Genomic DNA, 26,983 nt, shown 5'->3' with positions numbered 1-26,983 from the left:
AGACCACTGTGAAGATTAAATGAGAAAATGCCTTTAAAATGCTTTGTACAAAGCTGGGAACATAGGAAAACTACGTCTTCAGATTTAAATCTGAATTTCTTGATTTAACACTTTCCAATCTTAACTGTACATACCAACAATAAAAGAATAGTTAGTATTTGTTGATTAGAAAATATTAAATCAAGATATCCAGGTTAGGAGATTGGTTCAAGATGGCGGAGTAGAAGGACGTGTGCTCACTCCCTCTTGTGAGAACACCAGAATCACAACTAGCTGCTGGACAATCATCAACAGGAAGACACTGGAACTCACCAAAAAAGATACCCCACATCCAAAGACAAAGGAGAAGCTGCAATGAAGCGGTAGGAGGTGCGCAATCACAATAAAATCAAATCCCATAACCGCTGGGTGGGTGACTCACAAACTGGAGAACAATTTTACCACGGAAATCCACCCACTGGAGTGAAGGTTCTGAGCCCCCCGTCAGTCTTCCCAACCTGGGGGTCCAGCAACGGGAGGAGGAATTCCCAGAGAATCAGACTTTAAAGGCTAGCGGGATTTGACTGCAGGACTTCGACAGGACTGGGGGAAAGAGACTCCACTCTTGGAGGGCACACACAAAGTAGTGTGCGCATCGGGACCCAGGGGAAGGAGCAGTGACCCCATAGGAGACTGAACCAGACCTACCTGCTAGTGTTGGAGGGTCTCTGGCAGAGGCAGGGGGTGGCTATGGTTCATTGCGAGGACAAGGACACTGGCAGCAGAAGTTCTGGGAAGTATTCCTAGGTGTGAGCCCTCCTGGTGTCGCCCACCAAAGAGCCTGTAGGCTCCAGTGCTGGGTCGCCTCAGGCCAAACAACCAACAGGGAGGAAACTCAGCCTCACCCATCAGCAGACAAGTGGATTAAAGTTTTACTGAGCTCTGCCCACCAGAGCAACAGCCAGCTCTACCCACCCCATCAGGAAGCTTGCACAAGCCTCTTAGATAGCCTCATCCACCAGAGCGCAGACAGCAGAAGCAAGAAGAACTACAATCCTGCAGCCTGTGGAACGAAAACCACATTCACAGAGAGACAGACAAAACAAAAAGGCAGAGGACTATACCAGGTGAAGGAACAAGATAAGACCCCAGAAAAACAATTAAATGAAGGCGAGATAGGTAACCTTCCAGAAAAAGAATTCAGAATAATGATAGTGAAGACGATCCAGGACCTCGGAAGAAGAATGGAGGCAAAGATTGAGAAAATGCAAGAAATGTTTAACAAAGACCTAGAAGAAGTAAAAAACAAACAGAGGTGAATAATACAATAACTGAAATGAAAAATACACTAGAAGCAATCAGTAGAATAACTGAGACAGAAGAATGGATAAGTGACCTGGAAGACAGAATGGTGGAATTCACTGCTGCGGAACAGAATAAAGAAAAAAGAATGAAAAGAAATGAAGACAGCCTAAGAGACCTCTGGGACAACATTAAATGCACCAACATTTGCATTATAGGGGTCCCAGAAGGAGAAGAGAGAGAGAATCGACCTGAGAAAATATCTGAAGAGATTATAGTTGAAAACTTCCCTAACATGGGAAAGGACATAGTCACCCAAGTCCAGGAAGCACAGAGAGTCCCAGGCAGGATAAACCCAAAGAGAAACACGCCAAGACACACAGTAATCAAACTAACAAAAATTAAAGACAAAGAAAAATTATTAAAGGCAACAAGGGAAAAGCGACAAATAACATACAAGGGAACTCCCATAAGGTTAACAGCTGATTTCTCAGCAGAAACTCCACAAGCCGGAAGGGAGTGGCACGATATATTTAAAGTGATGAAAGGGAAGAACCTACAACCAAGATTACTCTACCCAGCAAGGATCTCATTCAGATTCGATGAAGAAATCAAAAGCTTTATAGACACACAAAAGCTAAGAGAATTCCGCACCACCAAACCAGCTCTACAACAAATGCTAAAGGAACTTCTCTAAGTGGGAAACCCAAGAGAAGAAAAGAACCTACAAAAACAAACGCAAAACAATTAAGAAAATGGTAATAGGAAAATACATATCGATAATTACCTTGAATGTGATTGAATTAAATGCTCCAACCAAAAGACACAGGCTTGCTGAATGGATACAAAAACAAGACCCGTATATATGCTGTCTATACGAGATACATACAGACTGAAAGTGAGGGGATGGAAAAAGTTATTCCATGCAAATGGACATCAAAAGAAAGCTGGAGTAGCAATACTCATATCAGGTAAAATAGACTTTAAAATAAAGAATAGGGCTTCCCTGGTGGTGCAGTGGTACAGAGTCCGCCTGCCGATGCAGGGGACACGGGTTCGTGCCCCGATCCGGGAAGATCCCACATGCCGCGGGGCGGCTAGGCCCGTGAGCCATGGCTACTGAGCCTGTGCATCCAGAGCCTGTGCCCCGCAACGGGAGAGGCCACAACAGTGAGAGGCCTGCGTACCGCAAAAAAAACAAACAAACAAAATAAAGAATATTACAAGAGACAAGGACACTACATAATGATCAAGGGATCAATCCAAGAAGAAGATATAACAATTATAAACTTATAGACACCCAAAACAGGAACACCTCAATACAGAAGGCAAATGCTAACAGCTATAAAAGAGGATATCAATAGTAACACAATAATAGTGGGGGACTTTATAACGCCTCACCTACACCAATAGACAAATCATCCAGACAGAAAATTAATAAGGAAACACAAGCTTTAAATGACACAATAGACCAGATAGATTTAATTGATATTTATAGGACATTCCATCCGAAAACAGCAGATTACACTTTCTTCTCAAGTGCACACAGAACATTCTCCAGGATAGGTCACATCTTGGGTCACAAATCAAACCTTGGTAAATTTAAGAAAACTGAAATCATATCAAGGATCTTTTCCAACCACAACGCTATGAGATTAGAAATCAATTACAGGGGAAAAAAACCGTAAAAAACACAAACACATGGAGGCTAAACAATACGTTACTAAATAACCAAGAGATCACTGGAGAAATCAAAGAGGACATCAAAAAATACATAGAGACAAATAACAATGAAAACATGACAATCTAAAACCTATGGGATGCAGCAAAAGCAGTTCTAAGAGGGAAGTTTATAACAATACAATCCTACCTCAAGAAACAAGAAAAATCTCAAATAAACAATCTAACCTCACACCTAAAGGAACTAGAGAAACAACAAACAAAACCCAAAGTTAGTAGAAGGATAGAAATCATAAAGCTCAGAGCAAAAATAAATGAAATAGAAACAAAGAAAACAACAGCAAAGATCAACTCTATGCCAAAAAAATGGACAACTTGGAAGAAATGGACAAATTCTTAGAAAGGTATAACTTTCCAAGACTGAACTGGGAAGAGGCAGAAAATATGAACAGACCAATCACAAGTAATGAAATTGAAACTGTGATTAAAAATCTTCCAACAAACAAAAGGCCAGGACCAGACAGCTTCACAGGTGAATCTACCAAAGGTTTAGAGAAGGCTAACACTCTTCCAAAAAATTACAGAGGAAGGAACACTCCCAAACTCATTTTATGAGGACATCACCCTGATATCAAAACCAGACAAAGATACTACAAAAAAAAAATTACAGACCAATATCACTGATGAATATAGATGCAAAAATCGTCAACAAAATACTAGCAAACAGAATCCAACAACACATTAAAAGGACCATATACCATGATGAAGTGGGATTTATCCCAGGGATGCAAGGATTCAACATATGCAAATCAACCAATGTGATACACCATATTAACAAATTGAAGGATAAAAACCATATGATAATCTCAAAAGATGCATAAAAAGCTTCTGACAATATTCAACTCTCAAAAGATGCATAAAAAGCTTTTGACAAATTTCAGCACCCATTTATGATAAAAACTCTTCAGAAAGTGGGCATAGAGGGATCCTACCTCAACATAATAAAGGCCATATATGACAAACCCACAGCAAACATCATTCTCAATGGTGAAAAACTGAAACCATTCCCTGTAAGATCAGGAACAAGACAAGGATGTCCACTTTCGCCACTCTTATTCAACAGTTTTGCAAGTCCTAGCCATGGCAATTACAGAAGAAAAATAAAAGGAATCCGAATTGGAAAAGAAGAAGTAAAACTGTCACCATCTGCAGATGACATGATACTGTACATAGATAATCCTAAAGATGCCAGCAGAAAACTACTAGAGCTAATCAATGAATTTGGTAAACTTGCAGAATACAAAATTAATGCATAGAAATCTCTTGCATTCCTATACACTAACAATGAAGGATCAGAAAGAGAAATTAAGGACACAGTCCCATTCACCACTGCAACAAAAAGAATACCTAGGAATAAACCTACCTAAGGAGGCAGAAAACCTGTACTCAGAAAACCATAAGACACTGATGAAAGAAATCAAAGATGACACAAGCAGATAGAGATATATCATGTTCTTGTATTGGAAGAATCAATATTGTGAAAATGACTATACCACCCAAAGCAATCTATAGATTCAATGCAATCCCTATCAAATGACCAATGGCATTTTTTCCAGAACTAGAACAAAAAATCGTAAAATTTGTATGGAGACACAAAAGACCCCGAATAGCCAAAGCAATCTTGAGAGGAAAAAACAGAGCTGGAGGAACCATATTCCCTGACTTCAGACTATACTACAAAGCTACAGTAACGAAGGCAACATGGTACTGGCATAAAAACAGAAATACAGATCAATGGAACAGGATAGAAAGTCCAGAGATAAACCCACGCACCTATGGTCAACTAATCTATGACAAAGGAAGCAAGGATATACAATGGAGAAAAGACAATCTCTTCAATAAATGGTGCTGGGAAAACTGGACAGCTACATGTAAAAGAATGCAATTAGCACATTCCCTAACACCATACACAAAAATAAACTCAAAATGGATTAAATACTTAAATGTAAGGCCAGACACTATAAAACTCTTAGAGGAAAACATAGTCAGAACACTCTATGACATACATCACAGCAAGATCCTTTTTGACCCACCTCCTGAAGTAATGAAAATAAAAATAAAAACAAAAATAAACAAATGAGACCTAATGAAACTTAAAAGCTTTTGCACAGCAAAGGAAACCATAAACAAGACGAAAAGACAACCCTCAGAATGGGAGAAAATATTTGCAAATGAATCAACGGACAAAGGATTACTCTCCAAAATATATAAACAGCTCATGCAGCTCAATATTAAAAAAAAAACAAGCCAATCAAAAAATGGGCAGAAGACCTAAGTAGACATTTCTCCAAAGAAGACATACAGATGGCCAAGAGGCACATGAAAAGCTGCTCAACATCACTAATTATTAGAGAAATACAAATCAAAACTATAAGGAGGTTTCACACACTGGTCAGAATGGGCATCATCAGAAAATCTACAAATAACAAATACTGGAGAGGGTGTGGAGATAAGGGAACCCTCTTGCACTGTTGGTGGGAATGTAAACTGATACAGCCACTATGGAGAGCAGTATGGAGGTTCCTTAAAAAACTAAAAATAGAATTACCACATGACCCAACAATCCCACCACTGGGCATATACCCAGAGAAAACCATAATTCAAAAAGACACGTGTCGCAATGTTCACTGCAGCACTATTTGCAACAGCCAGGTCATGGAAGCAACCTAAATTCCCATCGACAGACAAACGGATAAAGAAGATGTGGTACATATATACAATGGACTATTACTCAGCCATAAAAAGGAATGAAACTGGGTCATTTGTAGAGACGTGGATGGACCCAGAGACTGTCATACAGAGTGAAGTTAAGTTGGAAAGAGAAAGACAATATCGTATATTAACATATATATGTGGAATCTAGAAAAATGGTACAGATGAACCATTTGCAAGGCAGAAATAGAGACACAGATGTAGAGAACAAATGTATGGACACCAAGGGGGGAAAGCGGGGGGTTGTTGTTGTTGGTGGTGATGGTGAGATGAATTGGGAGATTAGGATTGACATATATACACTAATATGTATAAAATAGATAACTAATAAGAACCTGCCATATATTAAAAAAAGTGATAATAAAAAAAAACTCAAAAAAACCCAACTCTATTAATGATATAAAAAAAAGAAAGAAATTCAGGTTAAAATCCAAAGATTTAATTTCTAAAGAGAAAACTGACAGATTAGCTGTTGATTTAAGAACCAAAATACAAATAAATACACAGAAATGAGGTGCTTCAGCGCCTAAGACCTTCAGGAAAAAGGAAACATACACACACACAAAGTAAAGCTGGTGTGTTTTTTCCAAAAGCGTATCATACGAACATATTTGATTTTTGTTCTTCTAACATAACCATGCAGATTAGTTTTGAGAAAAAATCAATTCCTCCTTCAAATACAGCATGTTCTAACTGTTAAATACCTAAATATCTATCTGCAAAGCACTATGCCAGAGGTACCACAGGCTGGAAATGACAGCATCGTCCCTCTGCTGGGGTTGACACTCTCATAGGAGACATTTCTACTAAAGAGAGGGACAAGACATCTAAATGTTCATGACAAATGAATGAACAAAATGTAGTATACACATACAATAGAATATTATTCAACCTTAAAACAGGATATTCTGCAATGTCTCAATATGGATGAATCTTGAGGACATGGTGCTAAGTGAAATAAGCCAATTACAGAAAGACAAATATTGCATGATACTACTAATATGAGGTATCTAAAAGTCAAATTCAGGAATTCCCTGGTGGTCCAGTGGTTAGGACTCCACGCTTTCACTGCCGTGGGCCCGGGGTTCGATCCCTGGCCAGGGAACTAAGATCTCACAAGCCATTGGGAGAGGCCAAAAAAACCCCCCAAAAGTCAAATTCATAGAATCAAAGAGTGGTATGGTGGTAGGAGGAAGAGGAGAATGTGGAGGTACTACAGGCATAAAGTTTCAGTCAAGCAAGATGAATAAGCTCTAACAGATCTACTGTACAACAATAACACAGTAGTTAAAATTTTGTTAAGAAGGTAGATTTCATGTTAAGTGTTCTTTCCACAATAAAATAAAAAGGAAAAAGAAAAAGGAGGAGGTAAAAGAATGTGACAGGGGAATATAAACTAATTTTGCCTAACAGGAACATCTACAAAGGCTTCATGCATATAAAAGGTAACACTGGAATTCGGCGTTGAAAGACTTTCAAAATTTGAAAGAAAAAAAAAATGAGTGGTGGATAGATTGGCTACAGATGTTTGCAAGTATGTAGCAAAGTCAGGAAGGGTATGGGAGGAGTGTGGATAATGACAGAATGGCTGTGGAAGATCAAACTGGAAAAAGCAGCTGTGAAGAATTTGGATCTTATTCCATAAGCAATGGCAATCAAAGTTGGTATTTTGAGAGGGCGTTAACATTTTTTCCCCAACAAATACAGGGATTATTTGTCTTGTTCATCACTGTGCCCAGGAGTCAGCTGCATGGCAAACTTCAAGGAAGCAAAGGTAATTACATTATTTGTTAAAATCAAACATAACTGAGGGCCTGTGTAATGTGGTGTGGTGGCTAGGGGGGATTAAGGATGGGATTTACATTCAGATGAAACGGCTGACAGGTAGATATATTACCAGAGATGACAGAAAATGGCAGCTTGGGAACATAAGGGAAGAAAGGATTGGTGCTGCCTGAAAGGTTTCTAGGGTATAACAAATGAGGTATGATTCTTTAGCTAGGCTTTGAAGGATGAAGAGCTGTCAGGCAGAGAGTAACATTGCCAAAAGTAGGGAAATATAAATTAAACTATGGTTTTAACTCTATCAGAATTTCACAAGACAGCAGAATTATTCACAGTGGTAAAAGTGTGGAAACAACCTACATATCTATGGATGGATGAAGAGACAAACGAAATGTGGTATAGACATACAATGATATACTATTCACCCTTCAAAAGGAAATTCTGGCGCATGCTACAGCATGGAAAACTTAAAGACACACTATGCTAAGTGAAGTAAGCTGGTCACAAAAGGACAAATATTGTACGACTCCAAGTCTGAGGTACCTAGAGTAGTCAAGTTCATAGACAGAAAACAGAATGGTGGTTGTCAGGGGCAGGAGGGTCGGGGGGGGAATGGTGAATCATTGTTTAGTGGGTGCAGAATTTCAGTTTGGGAAGAAGAAAAGTGGTCTGGAGATGGATGTTGGTGATGGCTGTATAACAAGGTAAATGTACTTAACGCCAGTGAACTCTGTGTTTAAAAAAGGTTAAAATGGGGACTTCCCTGGTGGTCCCGTGGTTGAGACTCTCTTCCCAAAACAGGGGGCATGGGTTCGATCCCTGGTTGGGGAACTAAGATCCCATGTACCACAGGGCACGGCCAAGAAAAAAAAAAAGGTTAAAATGGTAAAGGTTTTACCACAATAAAAAAAAAAAAAAAGAATTTCCTGCCATGTTATGAGCCTTAAAGACATGGAAGTCATTAAGGCCCTTGAGAATAACTAAAAGAAATTTTAAGGATGGGAAGCATTTTCGTAAGACATGTGCTAATTTTTAAAAGCTTCACTATAACTAGTGCTAACAACTTAGTGGAGTTTCTAAATATTAGTAAAACCGCATATGACTTTTTTTTTTTTAGGACTATGGCAAAGAGTCTCAGGCCAAGATGTCATCGAGGAGAACTTCAAATGCAAGAAATGATCAAATTAAAAAACTGAGCTCTTAAAAAAAAAAAAAGAATTTCCTAAGACATTCCGCAGTGCTTCCACTTCTTCCTGGAGGCGGTAGAGTCCCACTCAGGGAAAGCAGAGCTATATCTGCACGATCTAAGAAAAGTAACTGGTGGCAGTGGCTGAAAGCCAGGGAGAGGGGGTTTGAGATGCCTGGAGCCTAAAAAAGGCAACAGAAAAAAAGAAAAGTGGGGTTTGGAGGGTTGGAAGGAAAGGAAGAGACGGAGGGAGTGCGTTCAGCGCCATAAGCAGGTCGGGCCCTCGCCCGAGCATCTGTCAACCACGGGGTTCACTCCGGCCCTTTCAACTCCACGGGCTCCAGGGCTGCCAGGCCCTCTGTGGACCCCAGTCAGGCCCCCGCCAGGATTCATACGCCAGTTCGGCCTCCCCCGCGACCCTGACGACGCGCGGCCTAACTGGACGAGTTACTCATCCCCACCCAGCCTCAGGGTCCGAACAAGGAACCGGGGGCTACGCGACCACCAGCCTTACAGGCTGTGAGGACTGAACGACGGGCCTAAAGCGCTCGGCCCAGGGCACTGCGCACGGCAGGAGTTTGCGGAAGAGCTCCAGATGGATTTCACCCCCGGAAACCAGCCCAGCCGGCCCAGCCTTCTCCCCGCGGCCCGCTCTCCGAGGCGCGCGACCCCTCAGTTCCCGAACACGCGCGGGGCCCACGGCGCCCCCGGGCTCCGGAAGCCGCGAGGGGCGGGAGGGGAAGTTCCGCGGGTAAGGGGCGCCCTCCGACTCACTCCTCCAAGAAGTCCACGAACAGTTTCTGGCACTTCTCGGCCACCTCGTCGCGGACTTCCAGGTGCTGGCTGCCGGCGCCAGGCTCCGCTGCCGCCGCGAGGTCCATCGCTGCTTAATGCTGAGGGGCCGCCGTCGCCTCGCTGGACCGCAGAGAGTTGCTTCTCCCCGGACGCTGCCGCTCGGCGCGCACCTCCTCTGCCCCGCCCCTTCGCCGGAAGGCCGGAGCCAATCGTGGCGCAGAAGCTCGGGGATTTCGCGCCAAACCTGTCCAATGAGCGCGGCCTCTCCCTCAGCCCCTCCCACGAAACGGAGATTTCGCGCCAAATGCAAAGACCAGAGAAAGCCGGGTGATCGGCCTCTGCGCCTGCGCAGTTGGTCGTGTCCGGGGGAATTTGGCTGCTGGAGCGAGTTAAAACGTAAGATCTTTGCCCGGGGGTGGTTTTTCAAATGTTCTTCAAATCGTTTCACTTATATTAATTGAGCAAGAGGCGTAATGCCTTATGGAAGAGGAAAATGAGTAAGATTCCGACCTCCTGCTTGAGCCATGTAATTGGAGGGCATAAACTGTAAACCACCGGCTGAAACCCTGTAAGAGTCAAAAGTGACGTAGTAACAGTACCAGGGGGAGGGGAGAGAGGGGAGTTGGCAGAATTATTCTGGTTGGTGCTGACCGGGAAAAATCAGCGAATATTTGACGCTGTTGATTACTTCCCCTCTCAAACGCACTCTTGGTTTGTGTCCTCTTGACTTCCCCTCTCTTTGGCCATATTTTCCCGACTTCGTTTCACTTGATTTTTCTCTTACCTCTTTGGCCATTCCTGGTTAGCCTCCTTTGTAGGCGCCTCTTTAGGGAGTGCCTTAAATGTTCTCGTCCCAGAGCCCTCTTTTTCCATAAAGGAGCTCTCTTGGGCGATCCCCTTCACTCACTTGTTTTCAATTTACCAAGGCCTTGGTGCTGATGACTTCTGAATCTGTATCACCAGCCAGTTCTGTTTCCTGGGGCTCCAAGAAATTACAAGAAGCCTGGATCAATTCCATTTTTTGAGGCTTCCAAGCACATAAAAAAAAATTTTTTTTTAAATGCCGAACAGGATGACACGAAGCTACAGTAATTCTTTTGACACACACACATAGAGAAAGACACTATTCACAAGATATTTACAAGGTTTAACCAAAAACTCATTACTTGTGTGCTGTAGTGTATTAGTGTGTATATTGCTTCATTTGAAGGGGATGGGAGCCCTTGCAGGCCTGTACCCCTCAGCCTTTCACCAGCTCCAGATCTGCCTGCCTACAGGACATCACCACTTGTATATACTTTAGGAACCTCAAACTCACCTGTTTCATGATATTCACAGCCTTCTGCACTGGCACGAGAATGGATCCAGGAGCTATCTAGGAGCAGATTGCTGACCAGATTCTGTCTCATTCTCTCAAAAGTCCTCCTTCTTTTCTTTCCCATTTTTCTTTTTCCCCCTTCTCTTTCTCTTCTGTCCTCAAGGTAGATTTCCCAGAACTAAAGCACCGTGTACAGAAGGAAAAAAGCAAAGAACAGGAGTGCAGAGTTCCAGGCTGTGCAGCTCTGCCCACTGAGAAACTTGGAACTTGCTCTTCTCAGCTCTCTACACCTCACAGGCCCTCCCTTCCCCCTTCAGACATGCACCTCTGGACCAGAATAGGAGATGAGGTCTCCTAGTGAGGGCAGTGGAGCTACCTTCCATAGATGAGGAGGATGTGAGTTATGAAACATATCTGAGCTGTATCCCAGAGAGTAGTATGCCTCTGTGTGTGTGTAAGCCTGAGACTGCTATCTTTAGAAAGGCCTGCTTGCAAGGTTGGCCTTTGGCTGGCACTTGGGAACTTGACTGGTAAACAGTTCTCTACACTGATATTACACTTTCCCTAAATGGTAAGGACGGCTCACTGTGCCTGAAATGCTTTTTACAAACAACGTGGTTGATACTGAATATCGTCTGACAGTCTGGAATCTTGACATGTGCTCGGTAGACGGTGCTTATGTGACCAGCCCCCAGTAACAACACAGGCTTCTCAAATGAGCTTCCCTGATAGACACGTGTGTGTTATTACAGTTTGATGCTGGGAAGGAATTAAGTGCATTCTGTATGACACCAGAGGGGAAGGACTCTAGGAAGCTTGTGCTTGGTCTCCTCAGGATTTTGCCTCCTGTGCCTTTTCCCTTTGCTGATTTTACTTTCTGTCCTTTCACTGTAATAAATCATAGCCGTGAGTATGATTATATGCTGAGTCCTGGAGTCCTCCTAGCAAATCATTGAACCTGAGGATGGCTTTGAGGAACCCCCAACGCAATGTATGTATTTTTTAACCTTATGATAGAGAATTTCAAACACACATAAATGTAGACAGAATAGTATAGTGAACTTTCATTATGTAACCCCGATAAGCACTAACACGTGGCCAATCCTGTCCCAACCACACACCCCATCTGCTTTTCCCTCTCCATAGTGATTATCTTAAACTTTTAATTTTAGAATCGTCTTTTAAAATAGTCTTGCAAAAGGTAGGATAGAGTTGTCATACACTCTATGCCCATTTTTCCCTATTGTTAACATCTTACATTACCACAGTACATTTGTCACAATTAAAGAAGGAACTTCAGTATTATTAACTAAACTCCATACTTCATTTCGATTTCAGTAGTTTTCCCCTAATGTCCCTTTTCTCTTCCAGGATCCCACCCAGGATACCACATTACATTGAGTTGTCCTATCTCTTTAGTCTCCTCTGGTCTTGCAGGTTCTCAGAACTTTCTTGGTTTTGATGACATTGACAGTTTTCAGGTATACAGCTCGGGTATTTTGCAAAATATTCCACAGTTGGGATTTGTCTGATATTTTTTCTCATGTTTAGACTGTAGTTAGGGGGTTTGGGAGGAAGACCATAGAGGTAAAGTACAGTTCTCATCACTCCCTTATGATTTTGAAGCACATCCTAGATATCATATCATTTCGTCTGTAGATATGTCAGAAGGCATCTCTATAAGATAAGGGCTCTTTTTCCTGAGACATATCTTTGGCCGAGCTGTAGCAGTACAGGTTGATGATGCTGATTCTTTTAAAGCTAATTGTAATATTTTCCTTGATTACCAACACTTCAATATATTTTGAATAAAACCAGCAGATTAAATTTTTACATGGTTTAGGTGGTGTACAATATTCAATAATATATTTATCAAATCATATTATGAAATCTTATAATTCTCATCTTATAAAATATGTAATATATATTACCTCTTATTAACTAAACAAGAGAATTAGATGTTAGCTGCTGATCAATTCATTTTTAGCAGTACATGATTAAATGCCTTTTTAGTCATTTGCCTTCCACTTTAGTTACTTACATATGAGAAGTCTGGTCATAATGTGTAGCAAAAGTAGTGGTGAGGGCAGTGGTAATGATGGCAGTTTTTACCTGTTTTTATATAATACTTATTTAATTTTTTCCAAAGGTGAGTGCCATAATTACACACACACACAGTTACTGCAAAAATATTTAAAACTTTCATTATTTTTCTCAATTTATTATAACATCATTTTGACCGTACTTATATTACATTATTATACTTCAAGAAAAGAGGAACAGCATATAAATTTATTCTTGTTTTTATAGCTATTATGAAAATGGGTAATTTAATTATATTGGTATTATTTTAATATCAATTTGACTGCTTTTAATCATTAGTTTTACAAAATGTCTTCCAGATTTTCTCTCCCAGTGGTTTTTAAGACTCTTTCTTGAAACAATATTAACATTTTTGTTTGCATTGAAAAATGAAGTTGGATTTTTTTCTAACAGAACAGTAAGTGTGATTTAGCCGATTCATTTACAATGAGGACAGGCTTCGCTAAGTGTTATGGGGTGGATATTTCTGGACATTGAATGACCTAAATCTTGAGCTCTGAGGTTTTGGCCAACATTTATCTAAAGAACATTATAAAATGAAAGAAGTTTATTTTCAAAAATTGTATAAGCAAAGGTTTGTTGAAATTAACTTTTTTTTTCTTCTCAAGTTTAGGAAAGATTTGGACAGCAGAAACAGTGTGAGGAATCCTCAGAAGAGATGGTAGGGCAGCCTTAGGAATAGATGTGATCACCCAGAGAGCATCTGAAGAAAGAGAAGAAGGTAGGTCCAAGCATGAGACCCTGGGGAATACCAGCATTTAAAAGGAGGCTGAGGGGCATCCTAGGACTTCCCTGGTGGTCCAGTGGTTAAGACTTCACACTTGCAATGCAGGTGGCCTGGGTTCAATCTGTGGTCAGGGAACTAGGATCCCACATGCTGCAGGGCGTGGCCAAAAAAAAAAAAGGAGGTTGAAGAGGAAAATGCCATGGGAGAGACTGGGAAAGAACAGCCAAAGAAATAGGAGGAGAATCTGAAAAGCCAAAAGAGAAGACTCTGGAACTAGTCATTGTCAGTGGTAAAGGCTGCAGAGTGGTCAAGGAGGACAGAGACTAAACATGGCGGAAGGAGTTTCAGTGATGTGGAGGGGTGGAAGTTAGATTGCAGGGGAGTGAAGAGAGCAGAGGAAGCAGAGTGAGTGGCGACCACTCCTTACTAAGTTGGGCTACAAAAAGAGTGGATTGTAAGGGACGTGCTCTGCTCTGTCTGGGTTGAGAGGCCCTTGACACAGGCTTTGGTGCTTTTGAAACAGTTGGCTGTTGGAGCACAGGTGCAGGGAGAGAGAGCCGGTCAGCAGTTACTCTCTCCCTCTGGTAACTGAGGAGAAGAGGGGAGACTACATGGCCCCCACCATTTGCAATGGAAGGGGTTATCTCACTCCACAGAGGCCTCCTGTTACACCCTCTTCCACTCATACGGCCAGGGTTACCACCTATGGGAGCAAGGCTGCTGAAACCCAGTCAAACTCTACCAGCCCAGCCAATCGCCCTGGTAGAGAGCTTTGTTCCAGATTGCACAGAGTTACTAGATGGGCTAGCAGTTTCCCTGCATATAGCCCTTCTCCAAGAAAATTGGCCTTAGCTAATCCTACTTGTCATCCCCAAAAGGCAAATATGGGGAAGTCTTTTACTCTACAAAAGCATGTACAATAAAGGAGTACTCACTCAGAACCTTGCACCAGAATCCAGTTGTACCTGGAAGGACGTTTTGTATGCAGAGTAATTGGCATAGCTTCAACAGTTAAGCACATGAGCTCTGGATTTGAGTCCTGGCTCCACTACTTAAGTGATCTTGGGTAAGTTACTTAACCTCTCTGTGCAATAGGTTTTCTATCTGTGGGACAATAATAAAAACCATTAACAGCACTATCGTTATAAAGAGTAAATAAGATAATATGTATAATGAGTTTTTATCTGAGGGGTAATAATAGAACCTGCTAATAGGGCTGTCATTGTAAGGATTAAAAGAGATAATATGTATAAAGTGCTTCATAATATGTGCAAATATGACTGGCACATATTAGATATCATACTCATATTCTATTTAGCCCTCCTCAGTACTGATTCATTATAATGCTATTTATCTCTGAAATATTTTCCATAAAAATATGTTTGTAGGGGAATTCCCTGGTGGTCCAGTGGTTAAGAGTCTGTGCTTGCACTGCAGGGGGCATGGATTCGATCCCTAGTTGGGGAACTAAGATCCCGCATGCCACGTGGTGTGGCCAGACCAAAAAAAAAAAAAAGAAATATATATATATATATATATATATATATACTTGGTGACATAAATACACTACGGTATAACATATGTGTGTGCTTTGTGTGTGTGTGTGTGTGTGTGTGTGTGGTGCGTCCTTTGAGTGCTCCTATGAGTGCTCAGCCAAAGAGAACCACCGTAGCCTGCTGTACTGTGTACTCTGTACCAGTAAAGGTTGGTTAGCCCACCACACCGCGGAACTGCACATCGCCATCTGCCGAAGTGAGTGTGTTCTGCAACTCACCGTATTAGTACTACCAGCTGGAGATGGGTGGAAGATGGATGTTATGAAGGGCTTCATAAACATCACTGCCACTTGGGAGGAAAGACCAAGAATGATATGACATGTGCCTGGGAGAAACTTTGGCCCAAGGCATGTCTTAACTTCAGAGTTATTGAGGAGATCCAAGAGCAAATGCCAGTGTTCCAGGAATGCATTTCCCTAAGGACTGTGCTATGAGGACCCAAGTAGGGCTGATGTGGCTGGCATTCCCATTTGCAGGGACCCAGAGACCCCTTGGCAACATGGGATATGTGTCCATTATGATTAGACCTGTCTCCTTACTGTCTCACCTACACCGTGAGACTTTCTGACCTCCCAGCCTACAGTTCTCTCTCCTTTCTCTGAACTCTGGAAACATTCCATCTCCCAGTTGGCACACGTAGTTTTCTGCGTGATTAGGTTGGTTTTCTTTTCAGGCTGTTATCTTTTGGCTTGATATCAAACATTTTTATTGACTGATTAAAACTGGGAACTTGGGAAGACTTAACATCTCTAAGAAACCAAAGGGCACATTTTCTTAAGGAAAATTTTTATTATAGAAAATTTCAAATATATTAAAAAGTAGAATAGAATTATGCACCCCTATGTATCCATCACCTAGTTCAATCTTATTGGATCTATAACCCCACCATCTTCTCCTGACATTAAATTATTTGGGAAATTTCTGACGTTGTATAATTTCTTTTGTAAACAGTCCAGTATGAATCTCTAAAAGACAAGCATTCCTGTAAAAAAACATACAGCCACTATATCAGATGCTCTTATGTACCCCTTCACGTCCTCACCTGTCTCTTGTTCCAGTTCCATGAGGGCTCTGAGCCACTTGATGGTATCTCCTGCCCTCTGTGCCTCTCAGGTTTCCCTGTTGTCACCACATAGGAACTGGCTCATGCCTCTTAGAAGCACCCTGGAGGAGAGAGGGAGTCAAGGTCACACAGAATCTTTGATCAATAGGAGAGGAGAGTCAGTGGTTAAATTGCTTTCCCCTAACCAATCCCTTACATATGGGTATGTAGGTTAGGTTAGGGTTTTCCCCCCTCCCTTCTTCCCCTTGCCCCCCATTAGAAACAACAGTGCAATAAACCTCTTTGTATGTGCGTATTTCTGGAGGATAAATTTCTGGAAGGGCTGGTCCTAGGTGAAAGGGAATTAATATTTTCGATTTGCCTAAACTGCCAGATTGGTTTTCAATAAGGTTGTACCAATTTATTCTCTTACCAATGCACAGGGCATTTTCATTTTAAGTGAAATAAGAACCTTAAGCCAAATGGGTTAAATTCTGAGCTTAGAATTACAGGTTGCAGTCTGTCAGTGAGAAATGATTATTTGGGTAATAGAAGCTACCTGGTACCCCAAAGCCTCAGCAATCCCCAAACTTTGCTCCCTTCATTCATTTATTCAGTCATGCAACAAATATTTAATGAGTACCTACTATGCATCAGTACCAAGGTACTACTGATACTGCAGTGCCTGTCTGTTGTGTAGCTTATATTCTAGGGGGCCAGGCTGAAGTGGAGCACACTGAAAACTTGGATAGAATTCATTCCTTCTTGCTGTTGAGCCTCAACCAGGTAAATTGTTTCTGTTACAGTTAGCCCAATAATGACCCAGTGTTTTATAAAGAGATAAAACCCATCTTCTTGGCTTGAAATTGAAAAAGGAAATTTTACAACCCATTCTTCAAGACAAAAAGAGATTCGTACTTTTCACGTGCAGTTGTGGCAGGCTGTGCCGGCATCAGGGGCTAATCATCCATCTTTTATCAGCCCCAGGAGACTCATTCTGGGCCTATAAGACTGGTGGGTTGACAGGCAGCTCAGAAAAAGAGGCACTTACAAGCAGCTCACATACAACCAAATGAAACATTTTTCTGATCTGAATGCAAGTCCACCAGGTTATTGTGAATAATTAAGTGAAAGAAAACAAAAAAGAAACACAAAACCAAAAAGAACCCGTGCTCCTTTCAGCGGTTATAGAGGATTGTATGACTGATAGCGATGTTTAGAAAGCATTGCATTGCACAGTTATGTGGGAGGCAATAAGGACAGCTAGTCTGATTCCTAGCATGGCTTCAACTAGAATATCTGAGAGTGTGTGGCATGTGTGGGTTTTGTTGTTGTTATATTTTTAATTAACAGGAACAAAGGGCTGTAGTGCTTCGTGCTGCTACTGGTTCTTTCTGTGCTACAGCTCAGTGTATGAATCCTGTCCTTCAGTCATCAGTGTGTTGGGGTATCCTTCAATGGGCAGACATTTCTGTAGATAGGGCTCTTAGAAACTTACAACCTAATGATGGAGGCAGGATATGAATACAACTAAAAATTGCAGAAAAATGCAAGTATACCAAAATACATAAAATATAAAGTGATATGAAAGTAGAAAGTTGAAATGGAGGATTCTAAATAGGATATTTTCTGTAAATTGAGATAACCTATGGGGAGGCAAAAAAAAAAAATCTTTCATTCCTTATTTTATAGTAAATTATAATTTTAACAATTGCAAGTAATACATATTCAGAGGGATACAGATAAATAAAGGCAGAGGGATACAGATAAATGAAAAGACAATAAAAGCCACCCCAAATTGTATCACACAGAAATATTATTGGTTAATATTTTGATAAATATTGGGTGGGCCAAAAGGTTCATTTGTTTTTTTCTGTGAGATGGCTCTAGTAGCACTTAGGTGTCTTTAACTTCATTTGAAACAATTTTGTTAGATTGTATGTGACAGCTGTCATATCAGCGTGCATTTAAAAAAAGACTTATCAGAATTGGTGAATTTTTTTTTTTTTTTGGCTACGTTGGGTCTTCGTTGCTGCGCACGGGCTTTCTCTAGTTGCAGCGAGCGGGGGCTACTCTTCATTGCGGTGCGCGGGCTTTTCATCGCGGTGGCTTCTCCTGCTGCGGAGCACGGGCTCTAGAGCACAGGCTCAGTAGTTGTGGTGCATGGGCTTAGTTGCTCCGCGGCATGTGGGATCTTCCTGGACCAGGGCTCAAACCTGTGTCCCCTGCATTGGCAGGTGGATTCTTAACCACTGCGCTACCAGAGAAGTCCTCACAATTGGTGAATTTTTGTGTAGCCATTTTAATATTGAAGATGGAAGAAAAAAAGCAACATTTTTGGCATATTATGCTTTATTATTTCAAGAAAGGTAAAAACGCAACTGAAACGCAAAAAAAAGATTTGTACAGTATGTGGAGAAGGTGTTGTGACTGATCGAACATGTCAAAAGTGGTTTGCGAAGTTTCTTGCTGGAGATTTCTCGCTGGACGATGCGCCACGGTCGGGTAGACCAGTGGAAGTTGATAGCGCTCAAATCGAGACATTAATTGAGAGCAATTTATGTTATACCACTCGGGAGATAGCTGACATACTCAGAATATGCAAATCAAGTGTTGAAAATCATTTGCACCAGCTTGGTTATGTGAATCGCTTTGATGTTTGGGTTCCATTCAAGTTAAGCGAAAAAAACCTTCTTGTCTGTATTTCTGCATGCAATTCTCTACTTAAATGTAATGAAAATTTTCCATTTTTAGAACAAATTGTGATGAGCTATGAAAAGTGGATACTGTACAACAATGTGGAATGGAAGAGATCGTGGGGCAAGTGCAATGAACCACCACCAACCACGCCAAAGGCCGGTCTTCATCCAAAGAAGCAGATGTTGTGTATATGATGGGATTGGAAGGGAGTCCTCTATTATGAGCTCCTTCTGGAAAACCAAACGATTAATTCCAACAAGTTCTGCTCCCAATTAGACCAACTGAAAGCAGCACTCGACTAAAAGCATCCAGAATTAGTTAACAGAAAACACATAATCTTCCATCAGGATAATGCAAGACCACATGTTTCTTTGATGACCAGGCAAAAACTGTTACAGCTTAGCTGGGAAATTCTGCTTCATACATCGTATTCATCAGACATTGCACCTTCGGATTTCCATTTATTTAGGACTTCACAAAATTCTATTAATGGGAAAAATTTCAATTCTGTAGAAGACTGTAAAAGGCACCTGGAACAGTTCTTTGCTCAAAAAGATAAAAAGTTTTGGGAAGATGGAATTATGAAGTTGCCTGAAAAATGGCAGAAGGTAGTGGAACAAAAGGTGAATACGTTGTTCAATAAAGTTCTTGGTGAAAATGAAAAATGTGTCTTTTATTTTTACTTAAAAACCGAAGGCACTTTTTGGCCAACCCAATATATTTCAGTATTATTTTAATGGCTATCTAGATTACTATAAAGTCCACCCATGTAGTATATTTTTACAAATTTAATTTAAATCTTTAGATGTTTTTGAGGAATTAATGAGTCAAAGGGGAAAGCATTTTAATACTCTTGATATGTGTTTTCAAACTGTCCTCCAGAAAAATGATACACTCTCTCCAGCATTGTGGTAGTACCATTGCCATTTTTTCCCTCCTTTCCAATTTAAAAAGAAAAAATGAGACCACATTTAGTTTTTACATGTATTCTAACGATTTTCTGGGGAACCTCACCAGCTTTCAATAAATACAGTTCAATGGATTGCACTAAATCTGGATTTCTTTGATTGTTCCATTGTGGCTTATACAAGGGTATGCTCTCCTGTTGCATTTCACACAGAGGGTGAAACTCTGAGACTACATCTTCCTCATTGTCTTAGTCCTTAGAAATGAATTCTGAGACAGAGATTTCTGTGCAGGAGATTTATGGGGGAGTGCTCTTGGGATCAATACCTCGTGGAGTTAGGGAAAGCACAACCGGGTAGAGGGAGAAATTGAACTGTGATGCAGTTGCAACAGAGACCTCAGCTGATCCCACAGATAGCCCTGGAGGTCAGATGGCCCCTCAGAGCTGTCCCAAATAGAGGCAGGGGACTGGGCCTTTGACCCCAGCATCAAGCAGTCATTGGATGCAGGCTGCCCTTGGGGAGGAAGTGTAACTTTAGGTGGAGCACCTTCCTTCGGTCAAGGGCAATTCCTAGAAAGGGATATGGCTGTGAGTTTTCAACAGCCAGCACTCCTGTGGCTGGTGGTGAATGAGGTCCTGAAGAGGGTGTCTGGGTGGCACATCACAGAATCCACTACAGCCCACGCTTGCACCTCTCAGATCCACTTGCTTCATATGGTAAGTAACTCTGCATCTGGGAACAGCATCTCCAGGATCCTGGTTGGCTCTTTTCCTGGAGAAACTTACAAGAGGAAGGTTAGTAGGATGAAAGCCCTTGCAGCTGAAGCTGATCTTGAGGCTACAACTGATACTCATCATGACTCCTCCTGTACCACTCATTCTTATCTTTTTTTTTTTTTTTTTTTTGCGGTACGCGGGCCTCTCACTGTTGTGGCCTCTCCCGTTGCGAAGCACAGGCTCCGGACGCGCAGGCTCAGCGGCCATGACTCACGGGCACAGCTGCTCCGCGGCATGTGGGATCTTCCCGGACCGGGGCACGAACCCGTGTCCCCTGCATCGGCAGGCGGACTCTCAACCACTGCGCCACCAGGGAAGCCCTACCACTCATTCTTGATTCCCCTCACTCTCAGCCAGCACCTTTACTGTAGGTGGCTTACCTGGTGCGGTGACAGAGAACTTTGTACTTGAGGGACCTAAGCTTTTGGTCACCATACCTTTCTCAGGTCATGGCTAAAACTGGTTAGCAGATGTACGAGGAGAAGCCCTACTGGATTATCTGATGTCAAACATTTTCTTCTGTCCCAGCTGCCCTTCGTCCTGCCAGTCAGATCAAATAAACCTGCCAATATCGTGTCTCTTCCTTGTCTCCTGCTTTCTGGCATGAGGAACCTGAAATGGCCAAACAGCAGTTACAGTTTCTAGTTTATGGGGCTCTATTGTGTCTCCTGGTGGAAGTGCTAACTCTCTGGAATCCAGGACCTCTAGATCCACACAGTCTCATTCTGTGGGGAAGAGAGCACTAATTTCCCAGGTGGACCACTGGAAGAGATGGTGAGCAGGGCCACTCCTTACACCTCTTGTATCCCGGACCCTTGTATTCTACCTAATGGGCACCGTGCATCTTGCAGTGGTTGTTGACTTAAGGTGTATAACGTGCTGGAGGTGGTACCCCCTCCTTGTACAATATCTCCACACTGGCACCTTGGTGGAGCATTCAAAAGGTCCCTCTGTCCTTCTGTAAGACTTGAAGCTTCTGGGGGCGTGCAGTATGTAATAGATCAGTGTCGGGAGCTCAGCTGAGTTGGGAAAGAGCTAAACTGTCAAGTGTCTGAGTAGCTGATTAATGAAATAAGCCAAAAATGACAGAGCTAAACTTTTAAGCGCTTATTGTAATGGTGTAAGCAAGAGGCTAAACCCAGAGAAAGCAGATTCCTCTGTTCCCTTTCCCCCATGGAATGATGAGTGGTGGATCCGTGCAGATGTGGGGGTCATCTCATTGTTGAGGGAGGCTTGAACAAAAGGCTATGATAGTTTTAGGATCCTGAGGTGGAGGGTGGGGTCAGAGGGAAGGGCTCGGAGGGAAAAAGTCCTGGGTACTGAGTTGGAATGGGAAAAGACATCTTCAAGGTCCACCCTCCTTACCCCCAGCCTGCCACTTCCCCCGCCAACCCGTCTTCTATTAGGAGGTCTCAGCAAAGCTGCCTAAAGAAGACTTCTGCCCAAGGCCTCAGATAAAGAGACTTAGGAATGAAGGTGCCTGGGCTAGGGATGTAAATATGTGGAGTATGACCAGCCAAAGGGGTCTGCATCCTTGACTGCATCTCCCTTCAGAGACTGCAATGCATTCACCGTGCACCAACTCTGGTGCAGGGAGGGCAGCTTTCTCTGTCAGGTAGAGCTTTTGTAACTGGGTCTGAAAAATCACCCATAGGTTTTTAACCAGAAGCCAGACTCCTCAATCAGTAAATCCCATGGTATGGTGCCTAATGCTTTGTTATAAAGTGGGACTCAGTCTGAGTTTTAGTGTGGGATTCCATGTTGGTGGATCAAACTTGGTAAGCCCCTGGACTGCTGCTAGATGCCATGTGGGCAGGAAAGGAAAACCCATAACCTGATGTGTGCATTGAGTCAACTTAAGGTGAGTTGCTGTTCTTTCCAGGGTGGAAAGTTCCAAATATATTCAACTTACTAAAAGTAAAAGGTTGGTTTCCTCAAGATATGGTGCCATACTGTGGCTCAGCATTGATTTCTGTGCTGGCCTAAAGGACATTTAGCAGTGGGAATAATTAGATCAGGCTTGGTGAGTGGAAACTAATGCTGGGCTCAAAGCCTCTCTCTGCCACCTGGTTACTCTTTCACGAGGTTATTGTGCCAGGCTTGCAATGGCTGACAGCAGAGGCTGGCTGACATCAACTGGCCAAGACATTCTGTCTACTAGTGCCTCTTGTGTGGTGGATATTCCCTAGTGGGCATTAACATGTGTTACTAAGATCTTTACATTTTGTGCCTATGCCCATAGATCTATCCATATGCTTTTTCTATAAGCCTCCTTACTGTCAAATTTCCAGTCTTTTTCCTGGCCTCTGACTAATCAGCCTAGCCATTCACTGATGCCCACAAAGGTTGTGTATGGTCTTACATTGGACCACTTCTCTTTCCATACAAAACAGACAGCCAGAGGCACTGTACCGGGCAGGTTTCAAGCCTTTCAAGGCCACCCTTGAGTGGTAGTAGTGCAGCAGCAGGAGCAGCTGCTTGCCGAGTCAGCCCAGCCATGAGCCAAACATGGCCCCTTTCCTCCTCTGCCAGCTGGTCTTAAGGAAGTCTCCTTGTCCCCCATGCACGGCCATAAGTTTCAGCAAGGAGAAGCACTGAAGCAACAGTGGTGATGACAAGGGACTCTGGGAGTCCTGCCTATCGGCTTACTTGGGCCCTTTTCTATTCATGCCCAGTCTCAGACATACCAACCACTATCTTATGATGGATTGCCTTGACCCTTATAATTTGGTGGATCTGATAGAACACATAATGGGAAGGTCCGGCTGCATGATCACTTGATGTCCTATAGTCACATGCTCTATCTCCACCAGGGCCCTGTAGCAAGCCAGGGGCTGTTTACTGAATGGTGTATAGTCCTCTGCTGAAGATGGCATAGCCTTGCTTCCAAAGCTAACGGGTCTATGTTGTGATTCTCCTATTCAGGCCTCCTATAAACTCCACATGGTACCTTTTCTCACCACTGATACTATTACAACTGCAGGTTCTACTACTTGAACCACAGCCTGGACCTGCTTAAGAGCCCTCTCCTGTTCTAGGCACCACTCAAACCTGATAGCATTCCATATAGATGGGTCAGAGTGAAGTGTGAAGTATTCTGTTCAACAGTTATTAGTTCCATGTATACTAGACTTAGAAAGTAAAAATAAATTAGGATATTATTGTTATTATTACACTTTTTGAATGTCTTATAAAAAATGGGGCAAACATAAAAATGTTATGGAGGAAATATCTCTTTAATCTACAATCATAAAACCAGCACGGTGCATTCTGCAAGTACTGCTGTGTAAACTGTCAGGGCAAAGGGAAGGAATTCCAGGGAACAGATCTTCTTTTAGGATGCTTTTCTATGATAGGTTTCTTTCTTTCTCTCTTTTTTTTTTTTTTTTTTTGCTGCACTGGGTCTTTGTTGCTGCGCGTGGACTTTCTCTAGTTGTGGTGAGCGGGGGCTACTCTCCGTTGCGGTGCAGGGGCTTCTCATTGTGGTGGCTTCTCTTGTTGCGGAGCGCGGGCTCTAGGCGTGTGGGCTTCAGTAGTTTTGGCACGTGGGCTCAGTAGTTGTGGCTCACAGGCTTAGTTGCTCCATGGCACGTGGGATCTTCCTGGATCAGGGATCGAACCTGTGTCCCCTGCACTGGCAGGCAGATTCTTAACCGCTGGACCACCAGGGAAGCCCCTATGATAGGTTTCTTTAAAAACATTCAAGAAATGTTTTACTTTCTCATCACCTAAAATAAAAATTAAAAAAAGACCCAAACACACAGAACCTTCAGCATTTCGAATGATAAAGCCACACAGGCATTTTCAAAATCCATTTTGTGTACATGTTTAGCCCCAGCATGTCTGCTTTGCCTTTTTAAATATTCGAGTGACAGTAATAAGAAAACAAAAGAACTTTGGGATTAGCATTTTAATGCTTCTCACAGGTGGAAAATACAATTACGTCTGGTTCTGAAGGAAATATTAAGTTGGATATATGGAGGCTGTGGCTAATAACCAGTCAGAGCAGCAATAAATCTATGTGTACATGTCTACGGTTTTCCTGCAAATTGGAACATGTTAGCTATCCCAAATTAGATCCAGTCACAGCCCAGGTGCAGGAGTCTGTAAGGGCATAAAGCATGTTCTGAGTTACCCTATTTAAGAAAACCGACAACTAATCTCATTTAATTCCTAAAACTTGTCTCTGTTCAGCAATTTCTTAATATGAGTTGCTGCACGATCAGCTCTTCTTTGTTAGAACAGCTTTAAAGAACACTCATACAAAGATATGTCTGGCTGAGTATGTTAGAAAAGTAGAGTGGTTAATTTGGAAACTTGTATAAAGATTTGACTAAATTAGAGAAATGAATAACTATTTTGAAGCTCAAATAATCCATTAATACATGTAATCCACTTATTTTTAAAAGCAGACAGGAAAAAGGCAAAGGGCTAAAAACAATGTTACGTTTATATCCTTTCAGACCTCTCTTGGAGTGCATATACATATTTGGATATGTACATATAGTTTTCCATAAACAGTGTGACGTGGTATCTAGGCTAGGGTCCTGGTGGGAAACATGGCACACTCAGGAGGAGTATGCTTGAAGAGCGTTTTGTGAAGAGGCCATAAACAAAGGTTTGGGAAGCTTTAAAGGAAACCAGGAAGGGATAGTGAAGCACCCAAGAGCCAGCAACCATAGGAAGCTATTACCCATATTAGGCCTGAAGGGGCAAAGAGAGGGAGCAGCAATGGGACCTGAGAAGAAGCTGTGGTTGTAGGGAGGAAGCTGTGACCTTCTGCTCCATGGAAGCTGCAGCCTTCAGGAGAGGAGAACAGCCAAGGCCAAAATGTAGCCCAGCAGAGAAGAAAAATAAATATCCTGATCTTTCTCTTCTCCCTCCACCTGATCTCCTGTTGGTGGCTTCCAATGACCAAACCCAATTAGAAGACATTGGGAAGGTTACCTGGTTGATGTAGTCCATAGAAGTTGGCTTCCCTGGGCACACAGCAGAGAGGAGAAGGGGCAAATAATGTCCAGCTCACAAGAAGAGTTTTCAATGACAATGAATACACATATATGTAGTCCTAGTTTTGCATGTTTCTGATAAGTACGATTTTCAGTTTCAACCGTCTTGTTAAATCACACCAGTCCCCTAACAACATGGTTCAAATTTCAGTTACCTTAAAATACAAACATGATTACTAGCTCTTTAGTCCACATATCACTCCGTAAATAACAGATGTTTGTCATGATCTGTGACCAATCATGTCACTTCTTTCAAAGCTTGTCAGTGACTGATCACTGCACGTTATTCAGTTCATACAGAGAGCAAAGCACGGTAGTTATGTTGTCTCCTACTGATGAACCCATGTGATATTTCGCAAAAATAGATAATTGAAAGTGGGAATTGTCTAACAAAAATAAAAGTGTAGCAAACAAACAGAGTAAAATTTGAATCAAACATAAATGGCTTTATAGAGGATATGAGAACATGGGGGTGTTGACACTGCCACCATTTGAGAAACTCCAGATATGAAGCTAGATGAACTTCTTGACATAAAAAAAGAAAGTGGCTGTGATGGAGAGGATGAAGATATTTCACATGAAGTGATAACAGCAAAAAACTTCACAGTAAAACAACTCTTGGAGATATTTCATGACATTGAAAGTACAAAGGGTAAAGTGTCAGAAGCTTATCTGAATTTAAGAAGTAGTATGAAAATTCACCAAAACATAGGAGAGGTGGCCACTCCATACTAAACAAGAAGACGGGAAACACTGTCCAAATTACTTTTAATAGATTTTTTTTACAAAGGACTAAAATTTTAATTCTTAATGTTTCTAATATTTTAAATTATAATGTACAATTAAGTAAATATTAATTTTACTATTTTTAAATTTCCCTATACACTTGTAACTAACACTAAGAGAATTTTTAATACTTGACAGATTTTTAAGGTCACAGAACAATCATATTTCCCCCTTTGATTTTTGACATTGCTTTGCACAGTTTGGGTTTGTATGTTCATTTTTAGGGTCCTGCACAACTATGCAAAGCAAGGACTGCCTGTATTGTGCTTTTCAATGAGTGATTAACATTCTATAATATGGATAAAACATTATTTAATGACCTATTAATGGAAATTGAGATTGATAACAATTTTTTCCCACTGGTATAAACAATGCTGCAGTAAATATTCTTATAACATCTTTTTTGAGTACCTGTACTCTTAGGATAAATTCTAAGAGTGAATGTTTACAGGGTCAAAGGCAGTGCACATTCACATTTTGATACATACGGCTGAACTGCCTTCCGGAAAGGCAGGCTGAGGGCCAGTTTACACTCCACCAACAATGCCTCAAAGTTCCC

The 26,983-nt window shown here is 41.8% G+C and overlaps 1 protein-coding gene across 2 annotated transcripts in view; it reads right to left on the bottom strand.

Moving 5' to 3' along the window:
- The window catches only part of MCM6 (minichromosome maintenance complex component 6), a 45,076-nt gene extending 35,436 nt beyond the window's left edge, over positions 1–9,640 (bottom strand). The window contains exon 1 of one of the 2 annotated variants that reach the window (XM_029225986.1): positions 9,479–9,640. In XM_029225986.1, the coding sequence (XP_029081819.1) occupies positions 9,479–9,585 (107 nt within the window). In that variant the 5' untranslated portion in view covers positions 9,586–9,640. Of the gene's footprint in view, positions 1–687; positions 707–9,478 lie in introns of those variants that run through there. The other variant, XM_029225987.1, reaches the window with a different exon arrangement.
- Between the last annotated feature and the right edge of the window lie 17,343 nt (positions 9,641–26,983).

The sequence above is a fragment of the Monodon monoceros genome, unplaced genomic scaffold (assembly GCF_005190385.1).
Source record: "Monodon monoceros isolate NGI ecotype Baffin Bay Population unplaced genomic scaffold, NGI_Narwhal_1 Super_Scaffold_16, whole genome shotgun sequence".
Classification (NCBI taxonomy): domain Eukaryota; kingdom Metazoa; phylum Chordata; class Mammalia; order Artiodactyla; family Monodontidae; genus Monodon; species Monodon monoceros.
Note: the sequence above shows the minus strand (reverse complement) of the source record. Positions and strands in the feature narration are given on the sequence as shown.